The sequence below is a fragment of the Leguminivora glycinivorella genome, chromosome 15, assembly GCF_023078275.1.
Source record: "Leguminivora glycinivorella isolate SPB_JAAS2020 chromosome 15, LegGlyc_1.1, whole genome shotgun sequence".
NCBI classification, from domain to species: domain Eukaryota; kingdom Metazoa; phylum Arthropoda; class Insecta; order Lepidoptera; family Tortricidae; genus Leguminivora; species Leguminivora glycinivorella.
Genome location: NC_062985.1, coordinates 9,992,350 through 10,006,064, shown reverse-complemented (window position 1 = coordinate 10,006,064; position 13,715 = coordinate 9,992,350). Strand labels below are relative to the sequence as shown.

Below are 13,715 nucleotides of genomic sequence, written 5' to 3'. Positions count from 1 at the left end.
GCACACATTGAACCCCAAGGCTAGAGTACTCAATGAACCAGGAGGTTCTCTAGGTAATTCTCTAGTTAGCCTTTGGAAGGTCTATTTTGTACAACTTTTGCCATGTTTAAGAGTTAATATAAATATATCTAATATAACGTTACTATATAGTACAAAAATATATGATAATACATATATTATTTAAGTTTTTTGAAGTGCAAGACTTTATTTTTCATATAACGAAGAATATTGTCACGATTACATTAGTAAACTACTCTTAGTTTAAATAAATAAGCATTTTTGACATTGTAAATGTTGTATTTATTAAATTGCCCCATGTTTACCAAAATAAGTTTTTATATTTTGCAATTATTTATCAAAAACTATGCAATTATATAATGGTAGGTTCATTGTGTACTAGGCCGGTTCATTGAATACATAGTACCGGTTCAGTCTGTACCAGAGATTGTACACAATGAGCCATTGTTCATCTTTTAAAAAAACTAAAATATCTCGACTTCTATTCAGTTTTATTAAAAAATAATGATGAAAATTTAGAGCTAGATAAATAACAAATGCACTGAATAAAAAAAATTGAATTTGGACGTATTATGACTGACTTATTAAGATTTAAATTTTTGGTGGCTCATTGTTGGCAACCTCACCCTACAATAAGAGCAATAAAACCATCTATCTACTTACATAGGTTACTGTGGACTGAGGAGGTAGGTGAACTATTTTTAACTAAAACAAGAAAGTTAAAAGACAGGTTGTACTTTATTTCACTTACATATAATATGTATTTAAAGTAAGCAGATATTAGCTACTATTTTACAAAATAAATCACATTGTGCAATATTTTACGAGTAAAAATGATACTAAGTTATCTTATGTGCACTAATTAATTACATTAAAATAAAATGAAATACTAAATGGTTTAAAATCGCTGTCAATAGAAATTGTCAACAATGTAAACAAACCATTATATAAAATATCAATATTTTAGCACAATTTCATTATTTTAAAGGTTGAGGATCATAATGTGATATGAATTGATTAAATAACACATGGATTTAGCCAGTATCTGATGAGTTAGAATGGTAATTAAATACATTTTAACTACAAGGTTTGTTTACATTGTTCACAAGTTCTATTGACGGCGACTTTAGGTCACATAATCAATTATTTATTTGGGTACGAGCTATAATAAACTCAGATTCTTTAATAATAATAATTGAACCACCTTGACTGTCGGGGTGACAAGAATCGACACAAGTACAATGTCGTTATGTCACAAAGTCACAATCGCTAAATCGTTAGAAGTAGTCAATGGAAAAGTAGCGTGCATAATATGGGGCAATGAGGACTCATCGGCGACATACCAGCGACACGAGACAACGGCATATGATGACGACAGTCTTAACTGATGATAGCACAAGTCGAGGCGGGAAAAGCGCGCGGCAAGAGCGACATGTGGGCGACATGCAAGTCACGCAACAGGGACACAATGATGACGTCACAAGACTGATTGTAACTTTCGAGTCGCCCGGGTGTAGAGCGAACGAATGGCGTGTCGGAAAGGTGGCTTACTAAACGTAACTAAACGCGGGCGACTGCACAAGGACAGACGAGCTATCATGACGTCACAAGGCTGATTGTAACCTTGGAGTCACCCGGGTGTAGCGCGAACGAAAGGCGTGTCGGAAAGGTGGCCTACTAAACGAGGGCAACACAAAGACAGGCGCGCTATCATGACGTCACAAGGCTGATTGTAACCTTGGAGCCACCCGGGTGTAGCGCGAACGAAAGGCGTGTCGGAAAGGTGGCTTACTAAACGCGGGCGACACAATGACAGATGCGCTATCATGACGTCACAAGGCTGATTGTAACCTTGTAGTCGCCCGGGTGTAGCGCGAACGAAGGGCGTGTCGGAAAGGTAGAGTACTAAACGCGGCGACTCAAGCACAGACGCGGTATCATGACGTCACAAGGCTGATTGTAACCTTGGAGTCGCCCGGGTGAAGCGCGAGCGGCGAGCGCGGGTCGGGATGGAAGGGCTGCGTACGCGGCGACATACCAGGCGCGGGCGATACGCGAACGACACGCAGCAGACGCGCGATGCAGCACTTCATCTGGATCATCGCGAATCTTTTTCCTGTAAGCAGACAGCCAAATTTAGAAGAATGTAGTTTATATTTTCAAATATTAGAGGTGATATAGACTGACCAATGCAGACACGAGGTCCGTCGCCAAAAGGCATGTAGACGCCAGGCGGCGGCGCTGGACCGCTCCACCGCTCTGGAATGAATGACCCAGCAGAGTCAAAGAACTGCAACAAAGAAGAACTTAAGTAAAACCAGTATATACAATTATACATTTTTGGTTGGAGAGACCGCCGTATGTTACCTTTGTACAGTCGAGTTCATAAATATGTGTACATTTTTTAACCTTATTGCATAGAGTTGAGGTGCAGAAATGTACACATATTTATGAACTCGACTGCACAGTGTCAGATTAGACACATACATCAGTGGCCTATTGCACACACTGACATTGACACTGAGAATTATGTGCCTATTTCTGGGTTGATAAGTTTACATTATTTCTCAGCCTCAATATTCCTTATTGAGAACATGCAATAAAGGGCGAAGTGTCACTGTCTGGCGACAACTGTCACTGTGGTGAAAACAGGCCCTGTACGTTGATTTCCTGTAGTTACGTTACCTGTTCATCTCTCTGTATGGCGAGAGTTGGGAAGAGTACCACTGTGCCCTTCTCAATGATATGTCCGGTTTCTGGAATGACGTAGTCTCTGGTACACATCCGTTGAATGTTGGGGAAGGGCGGGTACAGTCTCAGCGTTTCTGCAACAATTCAATACCTATGTAAGAAAAAGCTTCGAACTTTTTTTTTGTAGGTAATATCAGGTGGTAAAGAAGCATCCTGTTCAATTGTTTTACAAAGCTCATCCAGGAAAGGAGAGGGTCAAAAACTAAATTACAAATCAGTAAGTAAGGCTACTTCTGGACGTCTGGATGGGCAGCCACGTCCAGAAGCAGAAAGCTAAGAGTAGCAGAAGTTGTAAGACCGTCTCACCTTAAATGACTATGTACATACTCGTATGTGTACGTCACATCCACAGCAGCCTGTCATAAGTCATCTTTCTCTCTCTTTCCTACCACGTCCAGCAGGTATCTTCTGTCTCAGTTTCTCATGGATGTCTGCATTGGCTGCTAACTCCAAGAACAGAAGTGCAATCTTTATACATCGTCTCACCTTGAATAACCATGTCCATATACGTCAACTCCTGAAGCATGTCATACGTCATCTCCTTCTCTCCTACCACATCCAGTATCTCTTGTCTCAGCTTGTCCTGGATATCTGGATGGGCAGCTAGCTCTAGGAGCAGAAAGGCGAGGGTCGCAGACGTGGTCTCGAAACCTCCCAGGAATATTATGAAGGCGTTCGCTGATATGACCATGTCCGCTGCAACAATAACATCATATTAGGACTTGGAGCTATAGTCGACAAAACTCAAGGAATCCTTAAGAATATTATGTCAAATTTTATAACTGGAAGAAACGGGCCAGGGCGGGACGACGTCCATCTCTATAGAACTGTAAAAAGATCTCGCTTGGCTATTAAATACTTGTGCTTCTGACCGTATAAAAAATACAGTAATAATCTTAAAGAAGATTTGAAATGAGCTTCGACGGACTCTAAGCTATCTTTTGTTAGGTACCTACCTAAGGTGTCCAGGCAGACAAGTATGGTTGCGCGATAAATGATAAAACATCAGGCCATCCCTATCGCACTATTTGTAAGTGCAGATACTGAACAGCAATTTAGATGTACTAAGGCCCACTTGCACCAACCAATTAACTCAGGGTATATTCCATATAAAATGGTGGGTTCCGGGTTAACCCTCCATTTTCGTTGGTGCAAGTGACCCTAAGTCCTTTTTCACATTATCCGATCCGATGACGTATGTCGGAAGGATTTCAATGGAAAACATCCAAGATGGCGCCTGTAATGTATGGGATATCGGTCCAACATCCGATATCCGATCGGATAATGTGAAAACGGCCTAAGGCAGATATAACCGGCTAAAATGAATCCTTACTGATTTCCACGTGATCTTCATCCTTATCGGCCCGGTTGTTGTTTTTGTCGTCGTTACGAAGAGCCATCATCATGTCTATGAAGTCTCCCCGCTTATCTGGCACGCCTGAAAATTATATTCATACTTATAATTATACTTACATTATATTATAAATCATAACTTAGATGATTATTATTTTATTAAATATTTAATAAAATAATTTGATTTGTTCCCTACATCGATACTTGGCAGCACCATCTCTCTCGCTATATCGTATCGTAATCCTGCAAAAGGATTCATATAGGAGGTGCAAGCACAAATTGCTTGCCCTAAGAGTTGGTCAAAGGCGCCTAGCCTTCAGAGATAACATACACTAGAGAAATTTCGACGGGTACCTCGGCGGTCGGGGTGGTGTAGCGGTTAAGCACGTCAGTCGCGATAGCTGGAGACCCGGGTTCGATTCCCGGCTTCGCCACCAGTGGGCTTGATTGCTTTTTCTTTATCTATTTCAATTTAGATGAGGGTTTCGTATATTACATAGGCAACGTGGCACTGTTTCCTATTTATTTTGTATTGCGTGGCCTCTCTTAGATATTTAAGCCTTTCAAAGAGTAATAAAACCAAAATAAGTGTTATTTTAAAACAAGCCGCCCACTGAGCATGAAACTTACAATAACTTGCAGTAAGTTTACATACCTCACATTTGTAAGTTTAGAATGTAAGGTCGGAGAAATATGACAACAACATTCAACTTATTGGTAATTTGAAACTTTCAGAAAATTAGTAGTGCTATATTATTGTAACATGACAAATGAAAACTAATATTATAATATTGCAAGGATGTTTTGATTACAAGTTATTTAAATGTTCATTTATTACATTGCTGCAACAAGGTATTAGCTATATTACATATGCAACGTTACAGCAACATTAACTTTTAAACATCAAGTTTTCAATGTTACTTCAATGTCTAAACTTAAAGTTTCCCAAATGTTCAAAATCAATATTACTGCAATTGACCACTTGAAATATTGGTTTTATGCAGTTGCTGCAATATCACAAATTAAGATTTACTTCAATAAAACCTTTTGATATAACCGGTATATTTATTTTGTAACATTACAGGTAATTATAAATACAATGTCACGGCAATTGTTTTTTTTAAGAATTAATTTATCAATGTTGCACCAATTTTAAATAATAACGTTTATTAAACATTTAACATCAATATTGCAGTCATTGACCGTTTTAAATATATTTTTTATAATTTTGCTGCGTTATCACAAATTGATATTTCCTTTAATGAATCTATTTTAGAATCTATAAATATTACCCGTATCAAAATAGCATAACATCAGGGCAAATTATAAACACAATAGATGTTTTGAGCTATACCTATTAGATTTTTCAGATTGTTTTTTTACTGCTCGGTGGGTAGGTATTAGTGCGTTTTCACAATATCCGATTCGATATCGGATGTCGGACCTATATCCCATACATTACCGGCGCCATCTTGGATTTTTTCTATTGAAATCTTTCCGACATCCGATATCGGATCGGATAATGTGAAAACGGTCTTAGGGTAAGTTACATCAAGGACGAATTTCATTTCAAACCCCTACACCTTTTGAAAGACCTATGTTGGATATCCAACGACTCCATCACGAACCACTCAATAGATTCATCCCCAGCAGCATGCAGTTTACTTTCCATTAAAATCCTTCCGACATCCGATATTCGGATCGGATAATGTGAAAACGGCCTTACGTGTGCACCCTGGCAGGCATTAGTATGGTCGAGCGATGAACGATGTTGATGTTTTATCTTATCATTTATCGGGCGACCATACTTGCCTCCCTGATACGTAGCGGCGTGTGCATCAGTGGGTTCGGGCCAAGCCACGTACATACCACATAATATTGTATCGTCACTACTTTAAAAAAAAACTTGTATCTTCGTCTGTCAATGAAAAGAAAATTGTATTAAGTATGTATGGAATGCATATAGACTTACTGTGTTTTAACTTTGAGAAGCAGGGTGAGATACGAGATTTTTTCAAAGTAGTGACGATATATTATACACGGTGAAATTTTAGTGGTTGTTTTCCCGCAACGAAATGATTTTGCTATCGATATACAGTCAATGTGTAGTCTTTTTTTGAAATAATATTAATAAATGCCAGATTTATAAATGTGTCGAACGTAACTCGAAAGTGACCTATCACCAATAGTTGCACTGCAGCAGTACTTACCTAATTATTTTGAGTGAATGAAACAAAATAACTTAAAAGTAGTTTCGTTTAATTTTTCTTCACATTTTACGTGCAGTTAGTTGCAGATCCTTAAAGGTAAACATAACAAGTTAAAGTCAAGCTTAAATAAACACTTAAACTTCGCGATACCGCAATAATTGTTCGAACTGTAATCCGCCACGTTCAATACACAATCTGGCACGTTTAATATGATTTTGTTTCAATGATATTAGTGTGTCTCTGTCACGTCTAATAACATCGAAAGCGTCGGTTATTGCCATTATTAACGCTTCTCGATTTTCGTATTCCCTCTGGTACACTATGCGTTTTAGCTCAGACCACAAATAAAAGTCTAACGGAGTAAGGTCCGGGCTTCTCGCTGGCCAAGGCACGGGCCCAGCACGCCCAATCCAGCGCTGGGGAAACACGGCATTAAGGTGGGCCCGCACGTCGCGCTGATAGTGAGCCGGGCACCCATCATGCTGGTAGTAGAGATCTGCTAGCACTGCTAGCGGAACGTCGTCTAATAAGTCCGGGATAACGTTCTGTAACATCTCCAAATAACTTCCCCGGTCAAGTTTCCAACTATGAAATGAGGTCCAATAACGTAGCCATTGACTATCCCAGCCCACACATTTACACTAAACCGCACTTGATGAGCACACTCGCGGATTACATGTGGGTTATTAAAATCCCAAAAATGTTCGTTGTGCTGATTAAAAAGTCCCACTCGCGTAAATGTTGCTTCGTCCGTCCACAAAATGTTAGCATTCCTGTTATCGAGCAACCACCGACTGAAAACTACCCTAGCTGGCCCATCGTTTTCGTGAAGGGCTTGCACTTTCCGAAAATGATAAGGATGCAGTCCCTCTCGGTTTAGCGTTTTCCACACGTAGTATTGGTTGATGCCAAAAAAAGCCGCAGCCATACGTGTACTACGACGAGGATCTTGTTCGAAGTACTCGATGATCTCTTCGTCCAGTTCTGCATTGTAAACAGCCGGCCGGCCTCTGCCCTGTGCATGTGCTGGCGTTTGGAACTGCCCGTGGTCAAGCAGCCGCTGTGTGGCGGCGACAATTGTTCGTCCGTGCGGAACTTGAGGGTTTAAAATCCCCCGAAGACGCAGCGACTGTAAATGGCCTGGCTCCGCGTAAAGTCGCCGGGCGGCGTGGGAGTCGTAGTTAGCCCTAGCGTACAGCTGCACCATCGCGACGTACTCTAAATTAGAATATTCGTAATGCCGATCCATTTTACTAGAAATAGTAGTGTTGACATTGACAGGAACTGTTATCACATTAATAGTTTTAATCATTAAGCAAAGAGGATGTAATTATTCGAATTATCAAAGTTGACGCAACGTAATGGCAAGATCAAACCAATGGAAAGGTTAACTGTGCTTGTTTATCTTATAAGTCTCATAACTGTCATCGACTTGCAGTTTTAGTGCGTTACTATTGTTATTCGCTTGTTCGAGTTTAGGTAATTTTTACGGATTTTTTTTTTTGGAAAACAGTTATTTAATATATGTTTGTCTATCACAATTCGAAAGTACTACCGATAGCAAATCGCCCTACCGTGGGAAAACAACCACTAAAATTTCACCGTGTATTGTGGAACTGGTAAAGCTAGGAACATATTATGGGTCTCGACCGCGGACGCGATCTGGATAATAAATAATAAATAAATAATAAAATAATAAATAAAAAGCTTTTATTTCAGGCATAATGATCCCATAGGTTACAACTAGCTTAAAACTAAATATAATAGAAGAATCAAATTAAGTGTCTTGACACTGTAAAGGGGTGCCACTCATTTAAAAAATAAAATTAATAATAATATAGCACTAGATCAGTGCTGTGTCATTTTTTGTTCTGGTCCATGTGAATGGAATTCCAGTATTTAAACACCGGACTTCTTATATCGTCAGAGACAACCACAAGTATTTTGTTGCTAGAGTGGCGCAGTCTTCTCCAGAAGGAGGCAACGCGGGTTCTAATTATCGCGAAAAAGTCGGGAACTCCCGCGTCTGCGAACATGCTCGACGCACTGCAGCATCTGGGCAGCCGCATAAGAGCTCGGAATGCGTCATTATACTGAACTCTTATTCGGCTCATTGCCTTTTTTGTAAACGTTACCCACAGCTGGGAGGTGTACATACCTAAGCAGTACGCCTTAAAGAGTGTGGTCTTTACATCTTTGCTACACTTAGAAAAGCGTCTAGCGAGCATGTTACCTCTGACAGCAAGAGCCCTCCGCTCGCGTTCGATATCTTCGTCGTCATGCAGCCGTTCCGTCAACAAATGTCCTAAATACTTGAACCGCTCAACAACATTGATCTTCACTCCGTTCAGATACACCGGAGGTACGTTGTCCGGTCCAGAACCCGACGCGAATACCATCATCTCGGTCTTGGAAACATTATATTTCAGGCCGTGTGCATTAGCATAATGCTCACAGACCGAAAGAAGCCTCCTCATACCCTTGATTGAGGGGCTGAGCAGCACCATATCGTCCGCATAACTCAGGTTATTCACGCAAACATTTCCCACATGACAGCCGATCTTGGTGCTTCTCAGCTCCTCAATGAGGCCATTCACATACAGGTTAAACAGGTCCGGAGACGTAACCCCGCCTTGACGAACTCCACATTCTAGCTTAAATTCGCTAGAGGTTGCGTCGCCCCATTTCACAACGTTTATTTGGTTTCCGTACCAGTACCTCAGCAAATTAATCACTCTATTAGGCACTCGAGAAGCACGTAACTTCGCCCACAAGATGTCGTAATTGACAAGATCAAATGCGCGGCTGAGGTCTAAAAAACATGCATAGATCGTTGTTTTGCGAGACGTGTAGTGGCTGATTGTGTTTTTGAGGCTAAATATAGCGTCATCCGTCGAAAGACCGGTCCGGAAACCAAATTGCGCGTCATCAATATAAATGTTCTTGAGCAGTTCAGGATGAAGGAGGCGCTCTAATATTTTACCTAGGATAGTACCTAACGAGATAGGCCGATAATTCGACGCAGAACTCAGGTCACCCGTTTTGTTCTTTACAATTGGTACAACAGTAGTGCGCATCAAAGCCTTTGGTAAGTAACAATATTTAATACATAGATTAAATAATCGGCATAAATGTACAAAGATCTTGTCGCTGGCCCAGAGTATGTGCTCGATACTGAGCCCATCGTGTCCCGGTGATTTACCACGTTTCATACTCAGTATGACTTTTGAGACGTCCTCACGTGTAAATTCAATGATCTCAGCGTCGTGGCTAGTTTCAGTATCGAGCACACTCTCAGCGGCCAGGGGACTCACCTGGAATCTCCGCGCGAACAGCTGGGCGATACCGGACGGTTCCTGGCAGCCCTCAACCGATACAGGTAAACTATGTTTGTAATTTAGTTTCTTGGTTGCATTCCAAAACTTGATAAAGTTTTTATTCTTTCTATGTATGGCTAAAATATTCAATTTAATACTCTCTTCATTTCGCTGACACCATTTTAGTTTGTTTTTAAATATGTTACGACTTTCTTTCATATTATTAAATTCAATGCCGCTAGAGGGCCTTCCAGCAACCGTCCAGCACCGGAAGTACATCCTAGCACTCTCGTGGCTGTCTCTGACGTGATAGTTCCAACCGGGAACGTTCTTATGTCGCTTTCGTTCACATGTACCAGAACTTACAATAGCAGCATTTTGGAGTACATCAATAATATGCCTGTAGTAATTATCGATAGAATCATAGTGAATTTGTAAATGCACACAGTCTAAAACATTATCACAGTGACATGTAAAAAAATTCGAAAACAAGTCTAAATTAGTGTAACAAAATCCACCATAAGTATTTATTTGACTAGTTGTCCTCTCGCCCCATTTTACATATTTTAATAAATCAGCCCTACAAGAGGTGGTCATTCCCCTAGTAACGCCAGACATATTACATACAATACTAAGCGGGTAGTGGTCAGACGTGGTGACGTCATGAGTGACGTATGCGTCGACAATTGAGTCCCAGGCAGCTCTGGTCGTCACGCAGTGGTCTAACCATCTCCTGCTGCCGGAAGCCGCACATTGGAATGTAAACATATCACAGTCGCTACTTAATTTATTATAATCTGCCCATTCCCACAGCATGTCATTACAGAATTCGGCCAGTTGCTTACCAAACCTCGCGCCTGGGTGCGCGTTCAGATCGCCTAAAACGTAGGCAATTTGAACATCCGATTCGTCGATAATAGCGCTAATCTCAGCTAAGCATTGCGTAAATTCTTCTACATTCTTACTATTATCAACGGGCATGTAGACATTAACCACCAAAAATGAGCTCGACTCGAGATAAACACAAACCGCCTGTATTCGTTTATTCTCACACGTAATTGGAACAACATTCGGAAACAGTTTCTTATTCCACATGATGGCGAGCCCACCATGTGGTCTTCCATGTAGTATACCTTCGGATGAGTCCACCGAGGACTTTGCCACGCAGCCGAACGACGCATTGATTGTATGTACAAAGTTCAGGTCGTGCTCCAGAAGCCAGGTCTCTTGCAGTAGGATCAAATGCGAACTGTCAGTCAGGTCTAATACGGTCTTGTGAGATGTTTTAATATTCTTACAATTAAAAGTTGTTATTATTATCTTAGAGGTTGTACTGTCCATATTAGAGATTTAATTGTTTGATTCCTCTCGCCGTGCGTTCACGGTAAAGTCTGAATTTAACACCTTCTGGCCAAAATTCGTTATTCAGAAACGAATCTAATTTACGTCTAGGCACCGTTAATTTAAACGAACAGAAGTCCGTGTCATGTTTCTGCGTCAATAAATCTATTTTGTAACATTCCTCGCCTTTTTCTTTTACGTAGTCCATTATATCATCAACAGTGGTCGATCGCTTTAGACGAGAAACGTAAACAAAAGTCGTAAGATCTAATAATGATTATACACTGAATTGTGCAAACTATCGATTGTCGGTCATGCACGTGCAATCGCAGACGTCCGCGCAATATATTCCTAGCTTCATTGTGTGATAGCGTTCCCTTAAGGGCCACTTGTACCACCCGCTTAACTCAAGGTTAGTGGACTGTCAAATTCCATATAAAATGGTGGGTTAACCTCGGATTTTCGGTGGTGCAAGTGACCCTTACTGTCATTTAGGTTCAGGTTCCCAATAGTTGGTACTCTTATAAGATGGTGAAGGGTACCGTTTAGGCCTGGCTAATCAGAACAACAACAGCGTTTCCAATAGGATTTATTAAGACAACACAGAGCTATACACAAGTTTAGACAAATAGTCTTTACATATTAATGTAGTCTAGTAACACTAATGCCGTAGGTGAGTGGTATATCTTGTACACTGTCTTTGCTTACACTGAACTGCACTTTGACTATTGGACGCGATGGTAGCGGGTGTACCAAAGACAGTATTATAGTTGAGATTTTATTTGTTGAATTTATTTAGTCTTCACATTAACAACTCTTTCTCTAAGGCCCACATGCCCTTTCCTGTTCTTCGATGGCCCATTGTTGGTTTTTATTAGCATATTATTCTTCTCACAATCACGGGATGCATGGCAAGGAAGCAAAGAAGTGCACACATGGGCACACATTGGGCAGACACAATAACGTCTCTGACAAAGACCACTGCAGGCTAGCAAGCACCGGTAAAGAGTGTCCTCATTCGTCACGTCCCTCAGCCACAAGGATACGACAAAAAAGAAGAGAATTATTCTTCTAAAATTTGCTTCTGCAGCTCATTAATTTCCATTTTCGACTCTGCTACTTTTTCAACCGGCCGCTTACATTTTGGTTTACCTATAACAAAGTAATGTTTTAGAATAGTACTGCATAAAAACAATAAAAAAATTGTTCACAAATTATTCTAAGTCCCCTTTTGCCATACTCTGACCGTGTATAATAATACATTTATTGAGAAACAAATGTCAGTGTTCATCATATAAACAATGCCCTCACCATGATTTGAGCCTGAAGCCTTAAGACCATATTGTCACAGTCTTAACATGCTTCGAGTCCTGTGGATCTACTGCAAATAGAAGAGGTAGTTTGATTAACAATATTATATTAATTAAACCTGAAGTTTGGCAATATGCGTACAATTCATACTAGAAGAAAGAATATGTTTCATACGTACATATGGTAGTCTTTGGAGGACAAATAGGTGTTTTTTTAGCTTAAGAATAGTGAAAAAACCAATTCATGAAGAATAATATCGTTTACTTTCCTGACATGTTATACAAATTATTCAGTACATACCATTTATAAAAAACCCCAATTGCTAATTGGAGTCCAAAAAAACTACGACAGATACGTCAATGTCACTTATGTCACTGTCAAAATACTTTTCAGGTTTCGCCAACCTTCTACAATCTTTATTTGGCACGTAAGAAATCCAAGAATACTTGATGGTAAAATTGTGAAGAAAATTCGTTTTAGTTATTTTGTTTTAAGTAATTCTCATACGTCAAATTAGTTCCACCGGTCGCCACTAATGATAAATGTTGGTAATTCGCATTATATTACGTGTATATGTGACAATCAACATCACCTCCAATCTCCATTCACGTTGCTAATATAATAATAAAACTTAAACCAGACAAATGTATGCACTAAAGCTGCCCTATCTCAGTCAGGTGCAATTTTCGCCAATGTTTATTAAATTAGTCATGGGTTGTTACCCATTACCAATATTAGAATGTTATTGCTGAAGGGTAGCACCTGAACTGGCTCTCAGAATGGCGCGTGGCGAAGTCAGGGGCTCACGAAAGGTATTTCCTTAGCGTATTGAACGAGTGCCCAATGTATCTCTGAGACTCCTCAGGAGATTTGGAACCATAAATTGAAAAACATTACTCAAACTTACTTACATACTCTCTTTAAGGTAAAACAATAGATCATTACATGTGCCATTTTTATCAAAAAGGTTCATAAGTGTCGGTTGTCAATAAAGCGCTACTTGCATATTAACGTCTGTCTATCATATATCAGAGATGTAGTCTGTATATCTGTGTATCATACATAATAATAAATTCAAATACAGTTTGACAGACCATGGTGTCATGGCCGCTTCCAAAACAATGGCGGCCGTGGCAACCATAAAGCTCACTATACACTATTTCGCTGATTAGTTGATTGTAAAATATATGCATAAAAAATTGGTCAATATCTATATCATCAATAGTTTTTCTATACCGCAAAATATAGCACCAAATGTTATTGATACCTGAAGTGATACAAGCGCAATACCAACTTTACAACTAAAAATCACGGAAAAAAAGAAAAAAAATCGAGCGTCCTAGTATTTATGTAAATAATAAAAGACTATTAAATATATAAATCAAAGGATTGAAATAAATAATAAATAATTTAT

The 13,715-nt window shown here is 39.7% G+C and overlaps 1 protein-coding gene and 1 long non-coding RNA gene across 4 annotated transcripts in view; both read right to left on the bottom strand.

The window, feature by feature from the left end:
- Positions 1–1,154: 1,154 nt before the first annotated feature.
- Positions 1,155–13,715, bottom strand: part of LOC125233791 (probable cytochrome P450 6a17) — a 48,528-nt gene continuing 35,967 nt past the window's right edge. The window contains exons 5-9 of one of the 2 annotated variants that reach the window (XM_048139896.1): positions 4,103–4,207; positions 3,256–3,465; positions 2,704–2,843; positions 2,206–2,308; positions 1,155–2,134 (exon numbers count right to left, since the gene is read on the bottom strand). In XM_048139896.1, the coding sequence (XP_047995853.1) occupies positions 1,956–2,134; positions 2,206–2,308; positions 2,704–2,843; positions 3,256–3,465; positions 4,103–4,207 (737 nt within the window). In that variant the 3' untranslated portion in view covers positions 1,155–1,955. The remainder of the gene's footprint in view (positions 2,135–2,205; positions 2,309–2,703; positions 2,844–3,255; positions 3,466–4,102; positions 4,208–13,715) is intronic. The other variant, XM_048139897.1, reaches the window with a different exon arrangement.
- LOC125233795 lies at positions 11,564–12,644 on the bottom strand. 2 transcript variants are annotated; one of them, XR_007177895.1, is made up of 3 exons: positions 12,602–12,644; positions 12,302–12,371; positions 11,564–12,142 (listed from the first exon to the last, which is right to left on the bottom strand). It is a non-coding gene; the product is annotated as an uncharacterized LOC125233795 (long non-coding RNA). The 2 variants fall into 2 exon arrangements; XR_007177894.1 differs by lacking the exon at positions 12,602–12,644 and adding an exon at positions 12,480–12,591.